Genomic DNA, 18811 nt, shown 5'->3' with positions numbered 1-18811 from the left:
CTGGTATGGCAACTGCTCGGCATCCGCCTGCGAGGCGTTACAGAGGGTAGTGCATACGGCCCAGTACATCACTGTGGCTAAGCTTCCTGCCATCCAAGACCTCTATACCAAGCGTTGTCAGAGGAAGGCCCTAAAAATTGTCCAAGACTCCAGCCACCAGAGTCATAGACTGTTCTCTCTGCTACCGCATGGCAAACAGTACCGGAGCACTAAGTCTAGGACCAAAAGACTCCTTTAAAGCTTCTACTCCCAAGGCATAAGACTGCTGAACAGTTCATCAAATGGCTACCCGGACTATTTACATTGACCCCCTTTTTTACGCTGCTGCTGTTCTCTGTTTATTATCTATGCATGGTCCCTTTAGCCCTACCTACACGTACATATGACCTCAATTACTTCGACTAACCCATACCCCGGCACATTGACTCGGTACCGGTACCCCCCATATATAGCCTCGTTGACAAATCAACTGTAAATTTCGGTGTTCGTCAAGATTCCGTTTTAGGAACACTATTGTTTTCACTATATATTTTACTTCTTGGGGATGTTATTCGAAAACATAATGTTAACTTTCACTGCTATGCAGATGACACACAGCTGTACATTTCAATGAAACATGGTGAAGCCCCAAAATTGCCCTTGCTAGAAGCATGTGTTTCAGACATAAGGAAGTGGATGGCTGCAAACGTTCTACTTTTAAACTCGGACAAAACAGAGATGCTTGTTCTAGGTCCCAAGAAACAAAGAGATCTTCTGTTGAATCTGACAATTAATCTTAATGGTTGTACAGTCATCTCAAATAAAACTGTGAAGGACCCCGGCGTTACTCTGGACCCTGATCTCTCTTTTGAAGAACATATCAAGACGATTTCAAGGACAGCTTTTTTCCATCTACGTAACATTGCAAAAATCAGAAACTTTCTGTCCAAAAATGATGCAGAAAAATTAATCCATGCTTTTGTCACTTCTCGGTTAGACTACGGCAATGCTCTACTTTCCGGCTACCCGGATAAAGCACTAAATAAACTTCAGTTAGTGCTAAATATGGCTGCTAGAATCCTGACTAGAACCAAAAAATTTGATCATATTACTCCAGTGCTAGCCTCCCTACACTGGCTTCCTGTCAAAGCAAGGGCTGATTTCAAGGTTTTACTGCTAACCTACAAAGCATTACATGGGCTTGCTCCTACCTATCTCTCTGATTTGGTCCTGCTGTACATTTTTTTATTTTACCTTTTTTTAACCAGGCAAGTCAGTTATGAACAAATTCTTATTTTCAATGACGGCCTGGGAACAGTGGGTTAACTGCCTGTTCAGGGGCAGAATGACAGATTTGTACCTTGTCAGCTCAGGGGTTTGAACTCGCAACCTTCCGGTTACTAGCCCAACGCTCTAACCACTAGGCTACCCTGCCTCCCTGTACCTACACGTACGCTATGGTCACAAGATGCAGGCCTCCTAATTGTCCCTAGAATTTCTAAGCAAACAGCTGGAGGCAGGGCTTTCTCCTATAGAGCTCCATTTTTATGGAACGGTCTGCCTACCCATGTCAGAGACGCAAACTCGGTCTCAACCTTTAAGTCTTTACTGAAGACTCATCTCTTCAGTGGGTCATATGATTGAGTGTAGTCTGGCCCAGGAGTGGGAATGTGAACGGAAAGGCTCTGGAGCAACGAACCACCCTTGCTGTCTCTGCCTGGCCGGTTCCCTTCTTTCCACTGGGATTCTCTGCCTCTAACCCTATTACAGGGGCTGAGTCACTGGCTTGCTGGGGCTCTCTCATGCCGTCCCTGGAAGGGGTGCGTCACCTGAGTGGGTTGATTCATTGATGTGGTCATCCTGTCTGGGTTGGCACCCCCCCCCCCTTGGGTTGTGCCATGGCGGAGATCTTTGCGGGCTATACTCAGCTTTGTCTCAGGATGGTAAGTTGGTGGTTGAAGATATCCCTCTAGTGGTGTGGGGGCTGTGCTTTGGCAAAGTGGGTGGGGTTATATCCTTCCTGTTTGGCTCTGTCCGGGGGTGTCCTCGGGTGGGGCCACAGTGTCTCCTGACCCCTCCTGTCTCAGCCTCCAGTATTTATGCTGCAGTAGTTTATGTGTCGGGGGGCTGGGGTCAGTTTGTTATATCTGGAGTACTTCTCCTGTCCAATTCGGTGTCCTGTGTGAATCTAAGTGTGCGTTCTCTAATTCTCTCCTTCTCTCTCTCGGAGGACCTGAGCCCTAGGACCATGCCCCAGGACTACCTGACATGATGACTCCTTGCTGTCCCCAGTCCACCTGGCCGTGCTGCTGCTCCAGTTTCAACTGTTCTGCCTTATTATTATTCGACCATGCTGGTCATTTATGAACATTTGAACATCTTGGCCATGTTCTGTTATAATCTCTACCCGGCACAGCCAGAAGAGGACTGGCCACCCCACATAGCCTGGTTCCTCTCTAGGTTTCTTCCTAGGTTTTGGCCTTTCTAGGGAGTTTTTCCTAACCACCGTGCTTCTACACCTGCATTGCTTGCTGTTTGGGGTTTTAGGCTGGGTTTCTGTACAGCACTTTGAGATATCAGCTGCTGTACGAAGGGCTATATAAATAAATTTGATTTGATTTGATTTGTTGTTGTTATTTTATTGTGTTACTTTTTTTACTTTAGTTTATTTAGCAAATATTTTCCTACTCTGCATTGTTAGTTAAGGGCTTGTAAGTAAACATTTCACCATAAGGTCTACACTTGTTTTATTCGGCGCATGTGACAAGTAAAACATTTGATTTGATTTGATCTGTGTACGTGCCTGGATCTGGGACAGACAACAAAAGCCTTCTTCACTGACTGTTTTGTACTAAAACAATCTCGTTTACCGGGGGCGGCAGGCTGGGAAACACACTCATGCTGTAGTTGCTATGACACAAGTATCCCCAACACCTACTCATTCCTAGAGCTGGCTTTCCCAGCATGTTCTTATTCTCGCCACGAAATTACAGTCTGCATGAATTGTATCTTGTGTGGCGGAGTTCATTAAACACAAAGTTTAGCATTCTTTGGGTGTATGCACATTGACAATTGAATAGGCTTAGAAAATACTTTATCTCTATTATGTTTGACTATTTCTAATAAAGACAGAGATAGAGGATATAACATAAATAGGGAAAATGCATGTAAAAGTGTCACGTTCTGACCATCGTTCGTGTGTGTTTTCCTTGTTTTAGTGTTGGTCAGGACGTGAGCTGGGTGGGCATTCTATGTTGTCTGTCTGGTTTGTCCATTTCTATGTTAGGCCTGATATGTTTCTCAATCAGAGGCAGGTGTTAGTCATTGTCTCTGATTGGGAACCATATTTAGGTAGCCTGGGTTTCACTGTGTGTTTGTAGGTGATTGTTCCTGTCTCTGTGTTTTGCACCAGATAGGGCTGTTTTTGGTTTTCCGCGTTTGTTGTTTTGTAGTGTTCATGGTTATCTGTTTTAATTAAACATGAATCAATATAACCACGCCGCGTTTTGGTCCTCCTCTACTTCACCACAGGAAAACCCTTACAGAATCACCCACCAACCAAGGACCAAATGTGGAAAACCAAAAGCAGCCCTATCTGGTGCAAAACACAGAGACAGGAACAATCACCTACAAACACACAGTGAAACCCAGGCTACCTAAATATGGTTCCCAATCAGAGACAATGACTAACACCTGCCTCTGATTGAGAAACATATCAGGCCTAACATAGAAATGGACAAACCAGACACACAACATAGAATGCCCACCCAGCTCACGTCCTGACCAACACTAAAACAAGGAAAACACACACGAACGATGGTCAGAACGTGACAAAAAGTAACAATGAAAATGTGTGCTTTGATTTCTTAATTCTGACTCTGTTTCCCATGTAAAACAGGAGAGCATATTTGAGTTCTTGATAAATATGGCATTTTGGCTGAGGGGAGGACGCAGGTGGCATGCCAGCATGTGATCCAGGTGCTCTGGTATCATGGCACTGAGTGATAATGACACCACTGTGCAGTCTGGGACACAATGTACCTGAAGAGTTTTTGCATTTCATGTTTTTGGGGGTGGTTGGCGACTTGATAGGAGACGTTTCTGGGTCTGCGTCATCGCTCTGGTTTTGGTCAATGTCACTTTCCTCCGGAACTGAAATATCTACAGTACACCAAGTGCAAAACAGGTCAGTACATACCACTTTCTAGACACGTCATGATTAAAATCCTGCGCTATATTCCTTTTAAGAAGCACCAATAAGAACATAACACCCCATCCCCCCCACTGCCCCACTGCCCCTTAGCTGGATTACCTTGTTTAGACACAATGGTCTCCTCTGCCTTGTCTGTCTTGCCCTCTCCCTCGTCAGGGATCTTACTGGTGATGGGGCTGGTGACATAAAGCTTATTGATGTCCAGGGTGGTCTTGCTGAAGGGGGACATGGAGGAGTACACGCTTGCATAGCCATTGGAGGAGCAGCTAAGGGCGGCCAGGTCCAGAGCCTTGCCCCCAGTGATGATGGGGATGTTGAGGGAGAGTTTACGGCGGCGGTTGGGGGACGATGTCTTGGTGATGGCCAGGGGAGGGGGGGAGGAAAACTTACGGCTGGCCCTGGGGGATTTGGGAGGCTCCCCATATAGGAGTTTATTGTTCTGACTGCTGGCGAAGAACAACTCCAGGGATCTGCAGCAGTAAAAAACAACACATTTTATTATAGTCAGAAGGATGTACTATAGCTATGTACTTTAGCACTTCAGTGTGTTGCAAATAACAAGGAGATCAGAATTATCCATGTCTTTTTGTCTTGTATTGATAGTCCTGTGTGGTTCAGTTGGTAGAGCATGGCACTTGCAGCGCCAGGCTTGTGTGTTCGATTCCCACGGGGGACCAGTACGAATGAAAGTGTTTGCACAAAACTACTGTAAGTCGCTCTGGATAAGTGTCTACTAAAATGTAAATAATTCAATACATTGTCAATAGCAGAATGGTGCTTCTGCAGTCGTGCTTGTCTTTTTTGTTGCTGAAAACCTCTCCCACTCACTGCCACCCTCCTTGCGACCTCACGGGTTCCCATAAATAGCACAGCGAGTGACAGAGCAAATAGCCATGCTGCTGACACAAGCATCAGAGTGGCGGTGGCTCACAGTGACATGACAGGCTCCACATGAAAACATGCTGCATGGTGTGGGCATGGGGAGGGAGCTCCCCCTGATCTGAGCCTGGGAGCTAGGCTCACTCTCCTGGGCCGGAGAGAGGGTCTGCTCTGCTCTGGTCGACAACATGCACCATAAATATTTCATACTATAGATCCTCTGCAGAACAGAGAGGGTGGGGTCCTGCAGCAGAGAGGCCAGTTGCTAAGGTGACAGCGACAAAGCCCTGCTGAGACGCTCTTAGGCAGGCAGAAGAAGAGGCTGGGCCCAATTACTGCCTTCTCACACAGAACACACACCAACCACACTGACACACACAGACATGACCTCTACCCAGCTCTCCTCACCTCACCTTCCATCACACACACAGACATGACCTCTACCCAGCTCTCCTCACCTCACCTTCCATCACAGACACATGCAGGCACGCAGACACACAAACACGCGCCCACGCACCCACCCACACACACACACACACGGTAAAGAAGTAATACTGTGGGCTGTGGAAAAAGAGCTGTGAGGAGATCAGTGGTGGGCTAGAGGAGAGAGAGGCAGCCAGAGGAGGCCAGAGGCTGCTGAGCCTGTCAGGGGATGTTATCATCACCAGCCCTAACTACAGCCCTCTTTACTGTGTAGGGGCCACGGCCATGTAAAAACACTGACAATGTATCATCTTTAAACAGCACTGGGCATGAGATAGATTTAGAGATTTATCTGACTGTGTTGGTCAAAGTCTAGGCTATATGGTAAAGCAGTAGCAGATCTTTTATGGCCTTACCGGGCTGGGATGGCACTGATGGGCTTTTTGTAGATAGTGATGAGCTTGTCCAGCACCACATCGGCACTGGTGAACACGCGGTAGGAATGCAGGAAGGTGTTGAGGAAGTCGATCGAGAGGAAGCGCAGGTCGGTCAATCTCTCTAGAAGTCTTTCCACACTGGCATAGCGGATCTGCAGCACCTTACATGAGTTCATCATCTTACTGAAACGGATGTCCACGTCATCGCAGTACAGGCTGGCATCAGACCTGCTCACAGAAAAAACCCACAAACACATGAAAACACTACAACACACAAATAAAGGCACCATGATAATCCCATTGACTGTTTGGCTATAGTTGTGAATGGGGCTTACTTGATCATCTGTGGCACAGTGACTTTAGAGTTCTCCTCAAATGCATTCATCATAAGCCCATTGCAGCGGATGTTGTCTATGCACTGTAAGGGAGAAGAAGGGAAGGTTAAGGGAGAGGAAAGGTGTGAGTACAGCCACTCTGCAGACAGACATCAAGGCCCCATGTCTCCCTGCTGGAGACAGACAGACATCCAGGCCCCATGTCTCCCTGCAGGAGACAGACAGACATCCAGGCCCCATGTCTCCCTGCTGGAGACAGACAGACATCCAAGCCCCATGTCTCCCTGCTGGAGACAGACAGACGTGATGTATGCAGAGTAAAGCAGAGCAGAGCAGACGTGCCTGGCTGATGTCACTGGTCCAGGCAGATTTCTCCTGCCGCGAGGAGGCCACCAGGATCACTGTGAATGACTGGCCTTCTTTAGGCTCCACCACGATTTTAAAGTCCAGGTGCTCCATGTCCTGTACACCCTTGTCTGGTTTGGCTTTGGGCAAAACAAACAGAGGTGAATAGGAGAAATGGGTCATTACCATGGCATAATGAGAGGTTTATTGTGCTTGTAAATGATGATGAACAGATGACACTTGCAGGGAGGCTATAGCTAGTATACTTCATAAAAGTGTAATACTAAACTCATCATATGTTACACTCTACATACAGTAAGCATATGTGCTCCATATTTCAGTGAGGTAGGAATGAAACAGTGCGGTGCTTACACTCATCATCTGTCCCCTCGGGGTCTTCCAGAAGAGTGCAGTCAATAAGAGAGACCACGCCATTCTGAGAACAACATACAATATGCATTAGCACACTCACAACCACATTCCAAGAATTCCCTCCATTACTGAATAATCAATAACAATATGACTTATATTATTATGTAGCAACACATATAGACCTACAGGTCAATAAACAGAGTAAATCAGCACCCAAGTAATAAGGGACTCCTTAAGAGGATGTGTTGACTTCAATATCATAGGACCATCTATGTATTGTAATTGGTTTTGGTCCAGGATGCATCTTAAGAGATTGTATAGTAGGCTCAGCAGCCCAGGGCAGGCCCACCTTGGTGAGGTGCAGCTTCCCTCCAGAGCCCCTGGTGCAGATGATGACATGCTTGGAGAAGAGGAAGCACTGCCTCTCCCCTTCCTTCTTCAGAGTCAGAGAGCCCAGTCGCCCACGGGTGATCTTTCCCTTCTCACTCATTGGCACCTGGATGAGAGAGCCTGTATGGCAGAAGGGGGAGAGACATACAGCAGGGTTGTCCAGTTAGTGATGAGGGCTCACAGACGAACTGTACTGCAAGACTGGGAGAGGCCTCATTCACCTGTTCAATGACTTTGGGGGATATATACATACTGTAAGGTTAAACCATATCTCTATATGATTTTCCTCTTCTTTATATGTCCATCAAAGTCCGTTGGGGATGTATGACATTTACAGTCCCTGACTCACTGTCGGATTGCCTCCCAACAGCCTGATTACCCTTGGAAATGAAAGAGTCAGCCCACTTTCAGTACATGCTATAAAGGCAGACAGGATTATATCGCCCAAGCCGCTGGTTAAGTCTTTCCTTATGGAGGCTCAGGTAGGCCTACGGAGGTTTGAAGTTGTGATAACACAAAGGCAGTCAAACAGTTGCGAGGTAGAAAATCCACCTCTATGATTCTGTCTTTATGTGGGATCTTGGGTTCCTTTGTGTATCTTCTCTCAGAGCTTACCTTGTCTGACAAACGTCTGGCTGGTGTCAAGGAGGATCTCGCAGCCCTCTACGATCATGCGCTCAATGGCCAGGTTCTTCCTGATGTTCTCTGTCTCACTCACCTCGTCATGCATGATTCTAGGGGCAGAGAGGTTGGTCTTTTCACATTTGGAATGTCATTGTATTCACTTTGTCAGTGTGTATGCATTCTGTATAGTAAGCATGGTAAACTGAGGTGTCCTGTTTGCTGCTTTGGCGCTATATGGTGGTAGGGCAGGTATACCTGGACAGCTCCTCCAGCTTTGACTTGGCGTAGTCCAGACTTGTCCTCTCCACATGCTCATGTGGTGTGTGGGCCAGGAGCTCATGGAGAGTAAGAATGTAGCGGGGAATCTGGAGTGACAGAAAATTAATAGGGGCAGGTGAGTCACACACACTTGCATACAAGACACACACACACTGACACAGACACAAACACAATCAAACTCATTGCAGCAGATCAGTAGGGACTTCTATGTACATTCACAGTCATCAGCAGAAATGTATTACCAACACAGCAGAGCCCAAAGTAGACCCCAGTGGAGCAGACTGCACGGAAACTGCATGCCTTGCCAGAAAATAGCCATTATGAAACCCTGAGCTTCACAAACAACCAGTTTATGTGTTTATGAAAAAAACAACAGGGATATTCATGTGAGACAAATATCTGCTCTGTTGTTGGTGATCAATGGAGGAGCCTTTGTCTGAAGAGAGAGAGAGCTGTTTGAGCTGAGAGACGGGGACTGGACAGTCAATGAGAAGACAGTGGAATGTACAGTACTGTATGCCTACCTGGAACATGGGGTAGGTGAGGAAGGTCTCCAGAGTCCTCTCCTCACAGTCTGGCTTGGCCTCATACTGCTTCAGCAGCTTGTCAAAGTCTCGGTTCTGTTTACAGTGTGCCAGGATCTGCAGACTGTATTGGTGGTTCCTCACAAACTCCTGGTAGATGTTCAACATTGGCAGCAGGATGTCAAACAGGTCAGCTGTGAATAGAGAGGACCAACAAGTGAATGAGAGATTGATAGATGATGTATGAGGTCAATTGGGACATAGCATTATCTTATTCATCCATCCATTAAATGACCCTGAAAAAAGCACTTTAGTCAGCTTACCCAAAACTAATGTTGGCCAGCTTGCTATTCTTGCTTTCAACCCTTGGTAGAATATTTGATGCAGAAACATGATGGTCTCACTAAAGTAAAGGGGAAATTAACAAGATGTTAAGTGCCCATTCTGAGAAAAATATACACTAGCCATAGTTAGGTGAAAAGGATTCAAACATGCAACAGTGAATATGCCTGTATGTGCAAGTGTGTTAAGATTTTATACCGCTGCACTTGCCTCTTGACAGGTCGTCATTGCAAATAAGAATCTGTTCTTAATTGACTTACCTATATAAATAAAGGTTAAATAAAATACAAAAGAAACATCTTAGAATGAGGCTTTGACACAGCATAATGCCATTACATCTCAGGGTTATTATGTTTTCATTATCGACCATAGTTTTAATGCATGAACATAAAATCCTACAGCATTGAGACAGTCATATCACTGTCTCCCTGAGAGAGGTGAGAGACAGCAGTGTGAGTGGTTAGCTTGGCGTGATCATCTACAGCTGCACACCTGTTGAGGAAGATGCTGCTGACGTCGTCATGGGTGATGGGTGGTTTCTTGGAGCTGGCGGCCATACGGAGCGGTCGGAGGAAATTGTTGACCAGGATGTGGAGCTGCTGGACGTACTCAGCCTCAGAGTCCAGCATGCTGAACACCACCTGGTTCCTCTTCCTCATGCTCTCGGCGTGGGGAGACCGGATGTAGTCCTGGATGATGGTCTTCCACTTCCTCCTGCACATCCAGCCTCGTAGGAAACTCTGCACCTAGCGGACCACGGGAATCAAAGGTGAGCTACTTTCCTGCATCATTGGCAAATACACTGAAAATAGAGTAGAACATATTTTGTGTAAATATGTACTTTTTTTATTTTCTTGAGTTCAGAGTCATCATCTTCACTGGGGTCGGCTGTTGGACTCGACTGGATCTTCCCATTGTCTTTGTGCAGGCCGGAAATCTGCCATAGAGGACAGCCACAGACAAGATCCACCAGTCATCATCACTCACAACCTGCTCTCCAAGTTTCCTCCTCACTTGACAGCGTATTAACAAAGTGACTGTGTCAAATGCAATTAGAGGCTGTCAAAGCTGCCAGCTCTGACATGTGGTAGTGGTGGTGGCAATACTAACTCTGTTCACTTGGCTGATATCTTTACATCAGCACTCATTTCCATTGGTTAGAAATGCAGACTCACACTGTGTGATACTGTGCTGCTGTACATAGAAAAGCCATAAATGTGCTGCACAAAAGAGCTGGGAGCTACTCAGAACTGTCTGAAGGTAAGTGTCCCCATTTACTTTGTATAGGCTGAAAGAGTTTATTGTTATGTTTTTTTTTGGTGGGGGGAGGGGGCACTGTAAAAAAGCCTTGTTCATGCATATTCAGCACACCATTTCATTTCAAGCCCCACATTTGCACATTAAAGTAACATGACTATTTGATCTGAAGAATACAGCAGGGAACATAGCTCTATTGGAGGGTTTGCTTATGAGTGGAGATGTAAAGTGGTGGGTCTGCACACATCTCTTTGTGACAGAGCGGCCCTCTCAATCTTTCCCAATCTCTCTCTCTCTCTCTCTCTCTCTCTCTCTCTCTCTCTCTCTCTCTCTCTCTCTCTCTCTCGTATTATTCAATAATATAGACATAAAAAACAACTAGTACAGTCATTATCCATTTTAGTTCACTCAGATGACAAAATCCTAGAAATCTTGAGCGGTGCTCCTGAGAGATATTTCACTGTACTGTAGTTGCGCTAGATCCCACACACGCTCCAACCGCTTTCCTGTTAAGTAAAAAATAAACATAACAATCCCCCACTGAGGCAGAAGGAATCATAATGAATATTACCTCTGATTTTAGCCGTTCAATCTCTATTTCCCCGTCCTCTATCTGTTGTCGAAGTTGCTTAGCAACCGTTTTCTCTGTCTCCACGATCTGAATTAGATGGAGATACTTCTGCATGAGCGTCTCGTGCTCCGTGGCCAGGTTCCTGTAACTGTGGACAGGAAACACACACTCACACACACTGCAGCAACTCTCCACAGGCATGTTTCCATACTTTCAGAGGGACAGATAGACACACTCAAGACTGTATGCTCCCCCATGCAGACTGTATACATCCACCACTCTACCCCTGCCCTACATACACATGTGTACCCATACAGACCTCAGGTCTATGAACAGCCTCATAATGCAGTGGTGTAAATATTAATATCCTTTGTGCTCAGTGAAGTGTAGCTACAGTACATTGCTGCTCATGTCTCAGCAGATAACCAACCAAAATACAGCAGGGCCATATTGATAAGAATATCCTCAGAGCAGTGCCCAAATCCACAGTCACAATAGACCACCAATCATCACAACGGCACTTATTATTTCACAATGATTATTATACAGTAAGCTACATCACCAGTCACCCTGTTTCATTCAACTGAAATTACACAATACCAATTTACTACTAACAGTTCAATAACAACACCTGAAACCAGAGTATATCAGGAATACGGTTCAACATGAGCTGCATACAAACTATTACCTCAGGTGACACGAATGTTTAAAAATCCTGCTCAAGTTCCCCATACAGCATTTCCCCCCAGAAATGTTCGTCAAATACATTGCCTTAATGCTGCATGACAGTTCTATCACATCTCCACAGAGTCAAGTTGTACATTTCAAACCATACATCATGCCTTATCTAAGAGATTACACCCATCCACACAGTAGACATCAATAATAGCACATGTGTGTGTTAATGTAGGTGTTGACTGGGTAGACAGGTTGCAGTAGAGGCCTGGTACCTGGCATGTGTTATTGCAGCCACCCATTCATCACCATCCTTGACATCCTCTGTACGCAACTCCAGGGCTTTCTGGTTTTCATGGGTGAAATTTACAGTGAAGTAGTACTGAAACACACAGAAAAAAACACATTACTACATTGCATGGGTAGAGCGGCATTTGGATTCTTTGTTTTTTAATGTATGAGAAAAAGTATTTTCTCAATCCATAGAAATCTAAATTAGCTATCATATTATAACCACAAAATGCAACGAAAAGGTCAGACAATGCACAGTATAGCAGCTACAACACAAACATAGTTACACAAAAATAATTTTTGAACAGAAGATTATGAAGAGTATTTCTGGCCAAAAACATCAGTGTGCCTGCAGACACACATCATTGAAACCATGAACCCTCTCATAATCTAAGCTTGTGTGTACCCTTTCTCATTGCTGACATTAGGGGAGTACATTGCACAGATGAGGGTGGGGAAAGGAAACCCACATCCTCACCCACCAGCTCGATCAAGGGGGATTTTAGTAGAAAGCCTCTCCTGACTGTCTGGCTGCCTGGACGCCTAACCGCCTGATCGCGTTACCGCCTGACCGGCTGTCTGACCGCCTGGCTGCCTGGATGGCTCCGGATCCCAGGAGGAAAAGCCATAAGACATGTAAGCTGGAGGCATTGCCAATTACATAACTGTGCACTACCTGTTACCTAGCAACTCCACTCTGTGCGAATGGATAGGCTCTTAGCACTACTTGTCTCACTCCATTTTAACTAAGCTGGCCTTCTCTACGCTGAATTCCCCAACACCAATAGGTCTGTGTACGAAGCATCACAGTCACTTAACGATCATAGACCATCCACATTATCTGGTGGATTAAAAGTTCATTTCAGACCTTGCCAGACCCTGTCTTGTACATATAGTACATTTCTTGTTGTACATTTAAATCATTAAAATGTTAGCTGACATGGCTAATTGAGTGATTGTCAGTGTCTAACATAAAAAGAGGAAAACTGCTGATGCATAACCACATTTTGAAATTACACCTTGGGTATTCTACTATTCTAACACTCAACAATAAGTTCAGACCCTGATTGACTTCCTAAAAAAAAATTGAAAGTGTGTGTGTTATGATTCAACATATCCTAACTTTTCTTTCCTCAAATAAGAATTTCAGTGCACTTTTCTCAAATACACCAAAACACACAATGATTGGCATGGCAAGATAGGAAAAGATCAGCGCTGCTTGGCAAAAGAACAGCCTGCATTATCACATCTCACACATTGGAATCACACTCAAGGTTAAAAATGTGACTCGTAGTGTGTACTCTGGCGGCAGCCATGTTGAGCGAATGCCCAGCCTAATCCTTGGCCAACAGGAACCCATCAACCTGCACCTCATCACTATTCATGGCTGAATGGTATTCATCCTTCCTTCAAAGATAATCGGATCTATTTTTTTCAGGGATGCATGCTTGTTGTTGTTGTTGTAGATTTCCTTCATCCTCTTTCTAAAAGCAGAGAGGCTTGTTTAACACACAGCCTTGTTTAACACACAGCCTGTTTAAGACACAGCCTGCTTCATGCTTTATGTTTACAGCTGAATCACAACACACACACTTTCAATGTTTTTTTTAGGAAGTCAATCAGGGTCTGAACTTATTGTTGAGTGTTAGAATAGTAGAATACCCAAGGTGTAATTTCAAAATGTGATTATGCATCAGCAGTTTTCCTCTTTTTATGTTAGACACTGACAATCACTCAATTAGCCATGTCAGCTAACATTTTTTTAGATAGATAAGAAAAAACAGAACAGAAATACATCAGCCATCACTGGTTGCCGAATGCTGTAAAATGCAGCTGTTCCCCAATGGGCCCTGGCCCCTCTGAGGTAGTTCAAGGAACACATTTACAACAGATAGCGGTTGATTGTGTTAATAGTGGAAGGGAGTGGAGGCGCGACAACACACAGATACTCTCTGCAGTTCCCTGCAAATAGGGTTGCCATATGAACCATGGGCTAAAATACCTTATCATCGTTAGATAACGACATTTGGGGATGAATTGAATGTGGGAATAAACGCTCAAATCCAGAATTGTAATGAGTTAACAGATCAAAGGTCATTCAAACTCCTGATTTTGATGCAAATAGAAGAAAGGCAAAAACGTCTACTGACCTGTCATTCTACCTGGGGCATTAACACTCTCTTTAGAAAGCACAGGCACCCGTCTTTCTGAGCTTTCATCAATATGGTGGCCCCTTAAGCTGTCAAACTTCACAACGACCTGCATCATTGAATTTTACTTCACAGTCAAATTTCGATTAAAGCTGCCAATGTGTGAGGGCAGAAATGAGGGTGAGATAAATATGGTTATTTGAATAGTACAGTACATTGATTACAAACCAGCATACCATGACTATTGAAGATAATATTTAGTTTAGGACTACTGGGCATCAAAGGATCTTCCCTCTGAGACGAGTCCACTCCCCTAACCTATTTTAATCAACTTTCATATTGTATTTTGTCTCCGTTGTTCATCCAGTTAAGCCTTAAACTCGATTGAACTTTAAAAGTCTACATCTCAAATCCATTGTCACAGATTTAGGCGGTTGACTGTCTCTGTGCCATCCTAATTCTTATCATTCAGGATGAACTTGCAAACAAGGTGCATGGTCTATGGTTATGCATTCTCATAAGGCATACATACACTGCTCATTCTTCTATATTAATGAAATTACGTATCACTTATTATTTATTGCTCATCGCTCACATTGACTGGCCAATGAATACTCACTAATGTGAGAAAACGGTGGTGTTCATGTTTTTGAATAAACAATTACAATGAGAAGTAATGTATGTTGGCTTGGAGATGTTATTAGGATGCAATGGGGTGTGACAAATATATTCTGAGCTATGTAACATTGTATTGAGTTGTGAACAGAGCCTGTTGACTCTGGCAGCTATGGAGTACGACAGATGAGAAGGGATCATTCCTTCACAAATACAGACTCACAGACTATCAAAACAACATTATAACCTTGTGTTTTGTTGTAGTAAGCCATCCAATGATCATGTTGAAAAGGATGGATCAAAAGATCCCTGACAAATTCCTCTAAAACAATTTGCACATTCATGATATAAGGAGTTTTCATTCTCTAATGAGGGGAACTGGGAGAGCAAAATATTAGCCAATATGCCACATATTGCTTTGTCAGCACAGGGACAGCTGTTCACAGGAAAGGCCTGGACTCACTTTGGACTGCAGCCTATACAGTCATGGGATAGGGACTGCAGACAGAGCAGAACAGAACAGAAGTAAACAGAACTACTAGCAGATAGAGCCTCAATCCAATGATCCTACACACAAAACATTCCACAATCATTACACCATTCTTCATGTGCACAATATTAACTTACCTTTTCAGTAATAGAGAACACTAAGATTGCAGCACCATTAATTATTCTGTTTTTCATGACTGTTTTTTGGAAGGAATGTTAAACAAGATGAGCCATATAATAAGATGAAAAGTATCAGTTAACCATCTTATTGAACTAAGGAAGTAGGATCTTATGGCATCTACTTCTACAGGTTTAGGCTTCTGCAGAATTGTAAATCATATGTTTCATTAGTTAAAAGTACTGGAGAGGAAATACATTTTTTAGCTACTTTGCAACTACTTAGCATGTTAGCTAACCCTAACCCTTTAACCTAACGCCTAAATGTAACACTAACCTTAACCCTTTAACCTAACTCCTAAACTTAACCCTAACCTTTAAGTGCCTCGGATTTACTAACAGAATAATATTAAATGCTCTGAGACCAGGTTGCAGAATATAGGAAATGGGTGATGAACATCCACAAATTAATACATATGATATGAAACGTAACATATCATACTAACTGGAGTGTATCGGATTTACATAAAGAATAATACGAAATGATCTGAGACCAGGTTGCAGCATCATAGGCCCACAGTAGAAGCCAATCAAGACAAACGATTATGTTTTATTTTTTCTTCCAGATTTGAACAGCCTCATCCTCTGATCCCAATGTGAAGGAATAACTCATCCCATTTCTCTGCGAGCAAAATACAGTGTACCAAAACATAAAAACAATAGTGACGAAGACCCCGTGCCCGTTGTTTTGGCGTACGGTCTTGTTACTAAACAATATTTGCTGCAGACTCAGTTGCCGAGGTAGGATGCTATTAATAAAAACAGTGCAAGAGTTATATCAATACGTCAAACTGTGATATTACGTCAAATATCCGCAAGATGGCGACTGTGATACGCAATACCTTTAGCGCAATTTTGTTGAAAAAAGAAAACAGTGTCACCAAACTTCACTGTGAGATAACATTACATTGGTTTGACAATAATAGTTCCATGTCAACCACATGTTTTGTTTAAACATGTAGGCCTGTAGACCATGTAGAAATACATTGTTGCCAATAAATGTCCTGTTTTTTTTGTCTAAAATAATCAACCCTATATAGGCACAATGCAGCAAAACCGAATGAATATTTGTTAATAAAATAGAATAAAAACAATGCAGAAAACCGCGAGGCAGCCCGGCATTCAATTAGGTGTTTATAATGGAATCATTAATCCGATGCATAGATTACATAACAAACGCACGCTGAGCAAACAGTTCTTTATTGAATATGATAGAGACCAACTGTGGGTTATATTTTAACTGGACTGTAATGTAATACTCGCTGTGGATAAAGAGGGATAGGATAAATAGCATAAATAATGGGGGGGGGACACTTATCCCCCCAAAATATATATGCTACATGTACTCATAACGCTGAACCGTCTGATTCACATGATAACCTGCTTTCAACCTCATGGGGATATCTGCACGCCGGTAACTCGTGCATCATTCATGTTTATTTAATGACAACCTATAACTTTACAGTCGTAAAAAAAAGACAAATGAAACAACGTTGTGAACTTGTATGTGTGTTATTCCTACCTGCTTTTCTAAACACTCTTTGGATGATTGTGATGGTTTAGGTGACGGCGCTCTGTCACACACACATCCCTCCAACAGGTATAATCCCGCAGGTCGAGAGCTGGACTCGCTCTCAAAATAAAACAGCATATTTTGTAATAAAGCGAACCACTTTGTGTGCCATTTTGTGTTGTCTGAGCTCCTTTTGCTCAAGCAACCTCGCCTCGTACCATCCTTCTTTGCCAAAAGACCCAGGTAGGTGACATGACCATCATTCAGTCGTATTCCCTTCTGCATTTTTATAAGGAGACTTTGGTTAAAAAAAGCTACTTGTTCCTTACATCCTCTTAAACCCGGTACACAGACAGACGTGGACTTTCTGATTGCGGACAAGCAGTAGTCCGCTCTGCCCCTGCATTTACCATGTTGGCATGAAGTACAAAAAGAGAGAAACAAAACAAAGAACACGGATGTATCATCCTAAATTCGTTTAGGATATTTTAGGGCTTCAATTCCCACATTTCTACACAAAAATAAAGAAAAAACAGACCGACTATGAATTTAAACGGAGGCAGGCAATGGAAGATAATTATAGCGTGCGCGAGGTGGTTTGTCGTATTCTCACGTGAAATCTCCTGAAAACAGTGAGCTGAGCGAGACAGCGAAGTCACGTGACGTATCTTCGGGAAAACACATTTCAGAACATTGGACAGCGAATTCAAAACAAGTGAAAGTGAAGCCGTCGCGTGAGCAGTTGTTTTCATGCAAGAGATACCTTAGTCCTCCTGACTACTCTCATTAACCAAACATGGAAGTTGTATTATTCGTGAATTAACACTACTTTATGAATCTAATGAGATGGAATTGTAACTCCTTGTTACTCAGAGAACGAAAAGCATACATTTCACAGGGCAGTCAGATTGTGAAAGTTCATTACCCATGGGATAGACTATAGTAGGCAGGTGGTTGGCTATATAAGGGTAGGTCTTAAGTCCATGTGATTCACAAAAATGCCTACTATAGACCATTTTAATTGTTTAAAAATTCATAGAGCAGTTGGCCGTCTTGAATACACACTTGTAAAGGTCAGTCTTATTCACTGACATACATCAATACATGGTTTGCCTTGCCATTACATTAATGTAATCAATTTGGTTAATGACAAGGTCGATTAGACATAAATCTTGAATTTCTTTAGCCCATGCTTGGCAACCTATTCAAGTGGACCCACCTGAGCAATTCTCAGTGACTCTTTTATTTCCTTGCAAAAAATGTGCTGTTTTGTTGCTGTCAGTGCTATTGCACTCTCAGCCTACCTAACAAAGGTTTGGTTGCAGTAAATGATGGTCCAGTGACAGAAGGCAGATGGTTGGAGAGTGCTGACCCATATTACCCCTCTGAGGTTAGAGTTGGATGTTTTCAAAGTGGCTATCATAACACCACAGTAAATCAGCACTATTTTTAAAATAACACTAAACTGATTGTTTCAACAAATTTACCATAGCACAATAACAGTGGCAATCAACAACTTTTATATTTAGAATATTACATGTAAATGGAACTGGCTTTAGCCTACTGTATAGAATTTTAGCATTGGCACAAATCTGGCACTTCATTTGTTGCAGATCAAAGTGATTATTCTAGCAGAATAAAAGGAAATCCATTCTCTTCACTTCACACATAATGCAAAGAGCTGGATGGAGCAGAGTTCCTGTTTTATACGCTAAAACCGGGGCCTCCTTCAGAATCTGTATTAAGATTATGCTAATAGACTCTCGTCCATCTTTCCCTAACACGGCTCTCCTCAGTCAGCCAGCCAGCCAGCCAGGTCCACACGTACCAGGGTGGCAGAGACTATCACTGAGGGCTGTTTGCTTTGCCCTGTTCTGTCTGCGTCATACACATTCCTGCTGCATTCTCCTTCACCCCCCCCCTCTCTCTCT

At 43.5% G+C, this 18811-nt stretch overlaps 1 protein-coding gene across 1 annotated transcript in view; it reads right to left on the bottom strand.

The window, feature by feature from the left end:
* Window positions 1-17494, bottom strand: part of rasgrf1 (Ras protein specific guanine nucleotide releasing factor 1) — a 40208-nt gene extending 22714 nt beyond the window's left edge. The window contains exons 1-16 of the mRNA XM_064929881.1: window positions 16890-17494; window positions 11921-12027; window positions 10971-11118; window positions 9984-10079; window positions 9635-9888; window positions 9124-9203; window positions 8801-8994; window positions 8253-8362; window positions 7989-8107; window positions 7333-7493; window positions 6984-7047; window positions 6609-6751; window positions 6267-6349; window positions 5911-6159; window positions 4292-4662; window positions 4021-4140 (exon numbers count right to left, since the gene is read on the bottom strand). Coding sequence (XP_064785953.1) covers window positions 4021-4140; window positions 4292-4662; window positions 5911-6159; window positions 6267-6349; window positions 6609-6751; window positions 6984-7047; window positions 7333-7493; window positions 7989-8107; window positions 8253-8362; window positions 8801-8994; window positions 9124-9203; window positions 9635-9888; window positions 9984-10079; window positions 10971-11118; window positions 11921-12027; window positions 16890-17165 — 2575 coding nt within the window. The 5' untranslated portion in view covers window positions 17166-17494. The remainder of the gene's footprint in view (window positions 1-4020; window positions 4141-4291; window positions 4663-5910; window positions 6160-6266; window positions 6350-6608; window positions 6752-6983; window positions 7048-7332; window positions 7494-7988; window positions 8108-8252; window positions 8363-8800; window positions 8995-9123; window positions 9204-9634; window positions 9889-9983; window positions 10080-10970; window positions 11119-11920; window positions 12028-16889) is intronic.
* Window positions 17495-18811: the final 1317 nt, after the last annotated feature.

The sequence above is a fragment of the Oncorhynchus masou genome, chromosome 22 (assembly GCF_036934945.1).
Source record: "Oncorhynchus masou masou isolate Uvic2021 chromosome 22, UVic_Omas_1.1, whole genome shotgun sequence".
NCBI classification, from domain to species: domain Eukaryota; kingdom Metazoa; phylum Chordata; class Actinopteri; order Salmoniformes; family Salmonidae; genus Oncorhynchus; species Oncorhynchus masou.
The sequence above is the reverse complement of the archived record's forward strand: the minus strand, read 5'-3'. Positions and strand labels throughout refer to the sequence as shown.